Raw genomic sequence first — 9,579 nt, 5'->3', positions numbered from 1 at the left:
AATAACTAACGTTAATTTATTAACTTTTTAAAATCATATTGGCTCTTGGTAATAACCCGAGTTTAGCAAATTTCGATTTTAACAAAAACATCAATGGTGAAATAACATACCTGCATCTATGTAACTTCTAAACAATTGGTTTAGAAGCAGTTCACCTATAAAATGATAGAACTTTTTTAATTTGGAAGTGAAATGTATGTTTTATTTTTTGTTAAAATCGAGGTTTCGCTAAATTCGGGTAGGTATATTACTATGGGTTATTGACTTCACAAAAAGTTCTTTCCTAAAGATAAAATCACATAAATAGAAACAAAAAATAATAGGTACATTATTTTTAAAGCAATTTTAGAATTAATGAGATCACAGTTTACTAAATTTAAGTTAGGGGGACTTTTCACGAGTCGATTTTTCACGTGCGGTGAAGCTTTTCGACCCGTGTGAACGTAAGTCGCAGGCGACTAAAGTGACAATCCCCATAGAAAAATCCTAGTCGACCGACATATCGTGGGGCTAAAATCGACTCGTGAAAAGTCGGCATTACTATTCAAGTTGAATTAAAATTATAATTACAGTTTTAAGGCTTGGTCACACCGAAGGGCACATGCGGTAGCGGTACGGGTACTTGTATGAAAAAAATTCCAAACTGATACATCAACGTTCAGATGTGGAATTTTTTTCATAAAATTACCCGTACCGCTACCGCATGTACCCTCCGGTGTGGCCAAGCCTTTAAGATAGCACGATAAAAGCTTCATACAAATTTCGTAGGGCCAAGTTTTCATTGTCACTGGATATGAAACATTGGGGGAATCTATAGGATCGGCATCAAAGAATTCATCTTCCAATATTTCGTTACGTATGCTAAATTAATAAAATCATTATGCATTTTGTATGCATAAAATAGAGCATAAAGGTCCTCGGATAAACTTGGTGCAGGTCGACTCGTCCGACCTGCTCGACATCTTGATTGCAACTGAAATTACACTCGTCAGTGTATTTCCTTATGGGACATACGACAAACGTTTACTGAAATTCCAGTAAAATATTTTTGTATGTGTTGCAAATACAGCACATACGACTATTATTTACCGAACGAAGAGAAACATAGATTTGTATGAAAAAATTGTAGTATGTGATAATTTTTGTCGTATGTGCACGTTTTCTGTGCACTTACGACAAAAAGCTACTGAAAATGTTTGTAAACCTACACATACGACAAAATGCATAGCGATTATCTCGGAAACAGATACAGATATCGAAAAACGGATTTCACAGAATGAAGGAGAAAAAATCAATTAGCAAAACTGCATTCAAATCTCAAAACCTCAATTTTGCACATACGACAATATTTTATTGAGGCGACGATATGCAATGTATGTTAATTTTTATGTGAGGTTTCCTTTTTTGCCACTCATCTTTAATATTCGAGTATGGTCTACTGGTAAGGTGCTGGCTTGGTATGCAGAGGTACGTTGGATCGATTCCTGGCGGGGCCATTTGTGAAATTAAAAAAAAATGTGTTCTTTTTCAATTAAAATAAAATTCTTCCCATTTCAGAACGACAGGAAAAGCATTGACATGGCCAAAATAGAATAAAATTAAAAGAAAAAAAAAATCAATAAAATCTTTTTTTTATTCATAAATTCAACATCTTATAACAACCTCCATAAGGCCTTATTATAACATCTAATGCAAATGATAGTTTCCTTAGCGAAGCTATAGCTTCCCTAAAATGTTTCATTGTTTTGTAAAAAGGCCTGCATAAGGTCGTTTTACGCTGTTCGTCACAAGCTATTAGCTTGTGGATTGCCTGTGGAGGAAGGTCTTGGGGAAATTCGGTAATGTGCGCCAAAATGATTTGCATAAGACTTGTTTTTCTTCATAAACAAGTCAAAAAATAACTTGCATTGACCCTTATGAAAGCTAAATTGTTACTTGGGGTATGTTTTCTACCTTGATCAACCGTCTTCTCCTCCCCTACTCTTGGTTTAAAAAAAAAAATCCAATAAAAAAGAGCACGTATACACCACAGTGAATATTGCTGTGCAAATAATGCAAATTACACATTTATTTGGCTTAGATCACACTGATCAAAATTTAATAAACACACTAAATAATTGAACAAAAATGTTCCTCTTCAGTTTTAATAAACACAAAACCGAAATCCATGCAAGAAAGTTATTATAATTTGTTCATTCATGGAATAAGATTTTCTCTTAATCATTTGCAATTTCAATCGATTTTCCATGCATGTCAACCTGAAAAATAAAACAAATAATTTAATTCTATTTTATTTTATTATGTTCATTCATATATACCGATATAGTTGTATTAAAATTTGAATAATCAATAATATATCGATCGTTTCGAGGATCATAAACAATAACATTGACAAAACGTTGTCCCCAAAATACTTCTTTTGACAAGTAGGAGGTACGTTCTTCTGTCATTTGACCAGTTGCAGGCGAGCTTCCAACAATTGATACAAATATCTCAAACGATCCAATATTGAAATCTTTCGCAGTTTTATAATTGTAGAATGGACTGTTTTTGTCGATTATATGGCAAATTGTTTCGGGCCACATTATCATGGAATTACCATTGTTTTCAATTTTAAGCTCAGTGTGTGTTTTTATTAATTCACCTTCAGAGGTCCTAAAATTATTCAATTTTTTTAATTTATTATCATATAAATAATTGAACATAGTTATACACTCTATCCTTAAGAACATATGCTCGAATTTTCGTTCCAATGATTTGTTGTTTTCTTGGATCACAAATTCTAAAAATCAGACACAATTTACCATCTCGGTAGCATACCTAAGATAAATATAAGAGAATATAAGAGATCATTTCAAACATAATTGCAATATAATCTTACAACTGCCTTGTTACTAAATCTCATTTTAGCCAATTGTTTAGTCGGCCTTGCAGTTTTTGCATAGATAATACTGACCATAGCACCCTCTATCCCAACAGATACAATTATTTGCATAATAAAGAGAAACATACTTTCCGGACATTCTTCGCTCGGATACCGTTCACCAAATCCAACCGTTGTTTGTGTTTCAATACTATGCAGGAGCATACCGACAAATGTAGATGCACCAATAACGCAAGGTTCTTTGCCCTCTCCCAGACGCTCTCCAGTTACTTCGTCAAATAGCATATCGCCATGGGCATAAGCTACCATGTACCACAAAACGGCAAAAACGAACCAACTTGTGAAGAAACTTCCCACAAAAAGGCTTAACGTGTATTTCCATTCCAATTCGATCTCGAGAGAAAAAAAATTATAGAATTTTTTATCACTTCGTTCGCATATCGAGAAAAGTGGTTGAGAAACATTTAGAATCGGAACAAATTTCACTTACAAATATGAACTTTGTTCCAATTCACAATGTTTTAGACTCGTAAGCTTATAACGTTTGTTTCCCTAGTTTGGAACTCACCAATGTAGTTACGAAATCCTTCCAGTACCGCCAAGATTTGTCAGGAATTCGAAGAAATTGAACATTTTCATTTCCATTTTGTTCCACTACTCGACATGTTCGTTTGTTGTATTTAATACAATCTAATTCTGAAACTATACAAATTTTATTTAAAATGTCCAAATGTTTTACATAATTTGGATGTTTTAACCATTTTTCTTTAAATCGATGTTCAAATCTATTGTGCTCCCGAGCCAACGATCACTGAAAAAAAAATTAATGATAAAGTTATTATTGAATGAAAAAGAGCTAATCGAACAAAATCTCATGTGATAGAGATTTTTTGGTAGAAACCCTGCATTGCAACCATTTTTTACTCTAGGAGGGAATATTTCTTTTCCAGTTTAAGCCTGGTACGCAGATCGAGCTAAATTTTAGCCGAGATAAAATTCCCATACAAGTTAGCGCTAGGCTAAAATTTTTCGATAATTTGTGTGGAAGCTAAAATTTATCTCGAACTGCGGTGGGAGGTGCAACTTTTCAAAAAATAACTTAAAATTTAAAAAAAAAGTAAATTAAAAACAACGCCAACGAATGATAACTTTTTCAAAATCCAGAATCTTACACTTTTAACCAAGTTTTTTTCAATCAATTGTTTTCGAATTTTTTTCAATCAATTGTTTTCGAAATAGGTTATCGATTTCAAACTCAAAATTTGGGAAAAAATTTTTAAAAAACACAATTTTGACTGATAAATTTAAGTACCTACCTGAATTGATTCCTTATTACTTCTGGTACCAAAACTTTTCATTATTGGAAACTATCCATGGTTTTTAATGATGTTATTGTTGATTCATCCAAGAGAAAATTGAAAAAAAGTTCGATAAGACCCTTCCAAGTACGAATGTAAGACCAGATTTATACGCCGTAAATTTAGTTCTCTTTTCTCGTGGGTTTAAATTCCTAAAACCAAGTTGGGAGAGCGGGATGGAGTTAAAATCGCGAGTATACTGAGTAAGATCTATGTCCCTAAGTGGACTTAGGCTTCCCTAAGGTGAGCGTACAAGGGGTATCAAGTGTTTTTTGAGGACGCACAATAAAATAAAAATTTGATTACAAAGTAGTTTTTTCTGTTTTTATTTAGTATTTTTTTTTTTTTTCAAAACTTGAAGACATAGAATCATATACACTTATATCGACTTTTCACGAGTCGATTTTAGCCGCACGATATGTCGCACGGCTTAAGTCGACAAGGATTGTTCTATGGGTTTTGTCACTTTAGTCACCTGCGGCTTGCGTTCACACGAATCGAAAAGCTTCGCCGCACTCGAAAATTGACTCGTGAAAAGTCTGCATTAGGAGCAAAAAATGGAATCAAACTTTGCGTTCTTGATGTAATTGACATACATAAATTTTAATGGTACCATTGAAGAGCTTGAAACAAAAGCTTTAAGTCAATGCTTAGTACCTAAAAACCCGTTCACTTTATAAAGATCCATCAACATAAATGAAGTACATAATCTAAAGAAAAAAAGACAGAAATTAAAACAGATAGTGTCTGGAAAATTAAACATTTAAAAAAATTAAGTGCAATTTATTGGCAGATAGCGCTAATACTATCGTATTCTTTTTTATGTTTTTACCAACCAAAGTAAAAAATTCAAGCTTCAAAATGAGACTTTGAAAAAAAAATATTTTATCCACTGCAATTTTTGTTTTTCATATACGAATTTTTTTGATTCCGTTTTTTTTGCTCCTAAGTTTAGTTTTCAGCTTTTGACAAAAAAAAACAATTGAGGCAGTTAATTTTGTCAATGAATTTTGTATTTAACATCGAAGCCTTAAAAAAATATACCTAGTTTTTTTCTCCAAATTTTTAAATATTCAATTATATCAAAAACCCTTGCTTGAAATAATAGCATATAAAATTTAAATATAAGGTTGGCTTTTGCAAAAGGTAAAGTTCATAACTTTTAGTGTTACCGTTGGCGTTGCTTTAAATTTTTTAAATAATATGGCCAAAAAAAGTTTGAAAGATAAATATTTAATTTAACTTGAATACATTCATGCAGTTTAAAATATATTACCAGTTTTTCAAAAAAAAAATTGATCAATTTACTTGATTTTAATTTAATTCACAGGAATGGCTTTTTAAAATTGTTATCTTAATATTGCAGGTGTTGCCGTTTTCTTCGATTATTTTGTTTATGCGTGCAGCCAATTTCTCAGAAAATTGCTTCGTTGAAAAATCATACCTCACTCTCGTACAGATTTTTTCTTTAAAAAATCTAGACAACCTTATTATATCATTTAAATTATTAAAAAATAAAATATTAAAAAAAAAATTGTTTTTCTTCATATACATATATCTTAAATTTAACTAAAAAAAAAAAACAATATGCCAATTTTTGAACCCATAGAGGTTAAAATATTATTAATTACCGACGTTTAAAAGAAAGATCATTAAAATCGGATTCCTCTATATATAAGCCGTGTTTTATTGATACTCAGTATTTTACAGAGTAAACATTTTATGCTGTGAACGACAACAAACAATTACTTTTATTTATTATTAATAATCCTTTATTGTTGAAGTTTCAAAAATTTATAAGCTTAGAAAAAGAAATTTTCTGTAAACCAACAAATAAAAAACTTTTGTTTATCCTTAACAATCATTTGTTGTTGTTTCCCGTGCAAAATTTTACTGATCTAAGTACTGAGTTACCAATAAAACACGGCTATATTAATAAATTCTCAATCTGCAGCATCACTTTAAATATGCCTACTTTCAATACACTTACGACTTGAATTTATTGACCTGTCCCAAAAACGTATCCGAATCCTGGCTATTATAGTGATCGTCCTCATCATCTGCATATAGTATTTCTTTTTCGTCTGATCGTTTCAAAGTATCTGGTTCACAATATCTTGGTTTAACTGGCATCGAAGTAGATCTGCGAAGCTCTTCTTTTGGTATAATAATATCGTCAGCCATGTTTGGTTTTTTTTTTCTTTTTTCTTAATCTGACTAATTAATGGCGTTTAAAAAATTTCATTTAAATCACTGAACTTCCTCACTTGTGGCACAACTTACAGCAACTAAAGTATAATACAGATCTAATTGAAAATAGTACCAGACTTAACTGACGTCACAAAAAATTAATAAAACGAGAGAATCTTTCGGTTGAATGGATCATATACACATAGTAGATCATTTAATTTTTCAACTGCCACTGATAAAGCCTCATCTCCGGAACTGCAATATGATAGTCGGACTGATCAAAAATAATTTAATTGTAGAAGAATAGATACGAGTATAAATACCTGAACATGTGTGTAAGATATACTTACAGATAGTTTGTTAGACTTATACATTATGCAAAAGTGTCTTTAGATGAAATTTTATATAAACAGGGTGTACACTAGACTTATTCAAAAAAATTTTTTTTTGTTCAAAGTACTACCGAAAATATGTTGGAAATGACGAAAAAAAAATACTGTAAAAGTTTCAGCCCTTAATATTAACATTAAGTACCGCCGCATTGCAAATTTCTATTTCCCATATGATTTACATGGGAAAGATTGTGTTTTTGGGTTTGGATCCTTATAACTTTTTAATGGTTCAACAAAAAGGTTAGATTTAATCATTGTTTTGTATAAAATTAATTTTGAATCAGCCTAGTGTACAACGATATATTAAGGTTTTTTTAAAATTTTTTTTTTCAATAAATTGTTTTGTATTGTTTAAAAATTTGAAGTTTTATTAAACATTAAAGTTGGGAAGTTCAAAAGGGGATTTTGAGCGCATCAGAAAATAATACCGGTAGAAACCTTACACCCTGCAATTTGCCCTTATCAAATATACTCTTATCTTCAGCATATTAACGGACTTATGACCATTTTTCCAAAAAAAACAAAAAAAAACAGCCTATTTTTACCGACTTCCAAAAAGGAGAAGGTATTCAATTCGCCTGTATTTTTTTTTTAATTAATTTTTTTTGTGTTTGTTACCTCATCAGTATTGCCAGAATATTTTCGAGGCAAGGAGCCGATTTTGAAAAATCTTGGAAAAATAGCCCCTTTAAAAAATGGTCCAAAAAATGAAAACAATTTTTGTAGAATGAGATTTAAAATTTGTTTTTTTTTTTATTTTTAAATTACTTTTGCTTATCAAACTTCAAGTTTAATTACATATTTTTTTCATTTTGTTGATATATTCTAGCTTTCATGCTCATTTACGGGCGTACAATTAAATTTTAAATGAAAATCAAATGAAAAATGTGTTCAAATTGGTTGTCTGTTCACATTTTTAGTGGATTTTTGCTGTAAAATGCTTTGATTTTTAAGGAGCCTTAAATCGCCAATTTCAAAATTAAAAGAGCCAAAATCCGATAAATAGAAAATCAAAATTTTAAGGCGCGAGTTACAAGTTCAAGGAGCCTGTTTGGCGTTAAATAGCCGGCTCTGACAACACTGTAACCTCATAACTTTGGACTGAGTGAACCAATTTTGATAATTCTTTTTGTATTGGAAAGCTGGTGGCTGCAATGTGGTCCCATTTCGTTCAGTTCTTGCTATTGGAACTATTAGAAAAACCATAAAACCCAGTTTTATCCATGGAAATTGGTTTTGTTTTTTGATAAAAATTATTGTTATTTTAAGGTCATCAATTTAGGTCCGAAATGTATCCAATAAGGACCATATAGCCAAAGTTGAGTTTAAGGAAGGTTGTTAAAGGTAGGACAGTAGTTATATTCGTACCTGATCTGGTGACACATTGTCTTAACAGAGAATACAGCTGCTCATCATCACCACCACAATCCAAACCGAAATCAGTAATTTTTTCTGCTGGTCAAATCATGTCATGCAAATATATTACAAAAACAACGAGAAGCTGTCTATATGAATTTAAATTAAAATCTGGATTTCAATGCTTATATTTAATTCTTTTAAAGGTTGGGCACTTTAAGTTAGGGTATTTTTCATCTTACCTTGAATAATGCCCTTCCTTTAAGGATGTATTAGCTTAAAAAATATAATTTAGTTTTAAACTTGGCCATTTTTCAAACCAGAGCCTTTTTAAAAATAGGGCTCTTATGAAGCTAGGGCATGTTTAAAGCTAGGTAACTTCTGAATTTTTAAAATGCTTCAAAAATGCCTTATTTGCAAAATGGGCTAGTTTAAATAATAAATACTTATATTTTCAATTACCGTCTTTATCTGTGTATAGTTAAGCTACATTTAATTAGTTTTTCGTGAAATTTTTGGAACATTAACTTTATCATGAGCCCTTAAGACCCACCAAGTTTCAAGGGAAAATATTGCTTCCTCAACTAAATATACTTTATAACAAGTAACAAGCGTCATAATGTCCTAAAAATTAAAATGGAATGGCCGTAAAGCTAATGTTAAGTCAAATAGTCAAAATTAATAGTCTTAAACATTTTTTATTAAGACCGAGTGCGAATTGCGTTAAATAGTTAACACCGTGTAAAATTTTTCACATTATTGAGGTGAATAAAAAATTTCAGCTGTTAAAAATTTATTGGGCTTTGGGACCTGGTTAAATTTGGGTAAAATTTTTTTTGCAGATGGTTTTGTTATATTTTTTTAAGAGGAGTATCATGGCAAAAAAAGGCAGAAAAAATTTCAAACAATACTTTTTTTTGTTTTTTAATTTTTTTGTTCACCTCAATAGTGTCAAAAATTTTACACGGTGTTAACTATTAAACGCAATTCACACACGGCCTAAAACTACATACAGTACAGAGAAGCTGACATAAATCTGTAAATAAATAACGGAAAATAAATAATGGAAAAACTGATTGTCTGAGCAAGAGAAATATTTAAATATGATTATGATTAAGTGTCGAATAATCATGTGCAAGTTTCTACACGATTATTAAACCCTCGCTTTTGTAACCCCGCTTTTGGAATCAATACAAGGTGTTTTATTTTAAAAATCACGGCAATTTTAAAAATAAAAAACCTTGTGTTAATTCCAAAAGCGATGTTATAAAAACGGGAATTTAACAAACGGGACGGTAAAAAACGAGATTTTAAAAGCGGGATTTTAAAAAAGCAGGATTTAAAAAAAAACATTATTAAATAAAACGGGATTTTAATGTCAGGAATTAAAATAACTGAA

General features: G+C 30.9%; 1 protein-coding gene across 2 annotated transcripts; it reads right to left on the bottom strand.

Annotated features, from left to right (window-relative positions):
* Nucleotides 1-2,202: 2,202 nt before the first annotated feature.
* LOC129921557 (ATP-sensitive inward rectifier potassium channel 11-like) lies at nucleotides 2,203-6,671 on the bottom strand. Of its 2 annotated transcripts, none has more exons than XM_056003443.1 (7): nucleotides 6,233-6,671; nucleotides 3,643-3,695; nucleotides 3,453-3,580; nucleotides 2,882-3,277; nucleotides 2,714-2,820; nucleotides 2,319-2,655; nucleotides 2,203-2,258 (listed from the first exon to the last, which is right to left on the bottom strand). In XM_056003443.1, exons 1-7 carry the CDS (start codon nucleotides 6,424-6,426, stop codon nucleotides 2,217-2,219), a joined length of 1,257 nt encoding a protein of 418 aa, XP_055859418.1. In that variant the 5' UTR covers nucleotides 6,427-6,671; the 3' UTR covers nucleotides 2,203-2,216. The 2 variants fall into 2 exon arrangements, with proteins under 2 accessions (XP_055859418.1, XP_055859417.1); XM_056003442.1 differs by having other exon boundaries at nucleotides 3,453-3,586; nucleotides 6,233-6,669.
* Between the last annotated feature and the right edge of the window lie 2,908 nt (nucleotides 6,672-9,579).

This window comes from Episyrphus balteatus, chromosome 1 (assembly GCF_945859705.1).
Source record: "Episyrphus balteatus chromosome 1, idEpiBalt1.1, whole genome shotgun sequence".
Lineage (NCBI taxonomy): Eukaryota > Metazoa > Arthropoda > Insecta > Diptera > Syrphidae > Episyrphus > Episyrphus balteatus.
Note: the sequence above shows the minus strand (reverse complement) of the source record. Positions and strands in the feature narration are given on the sequence as shown.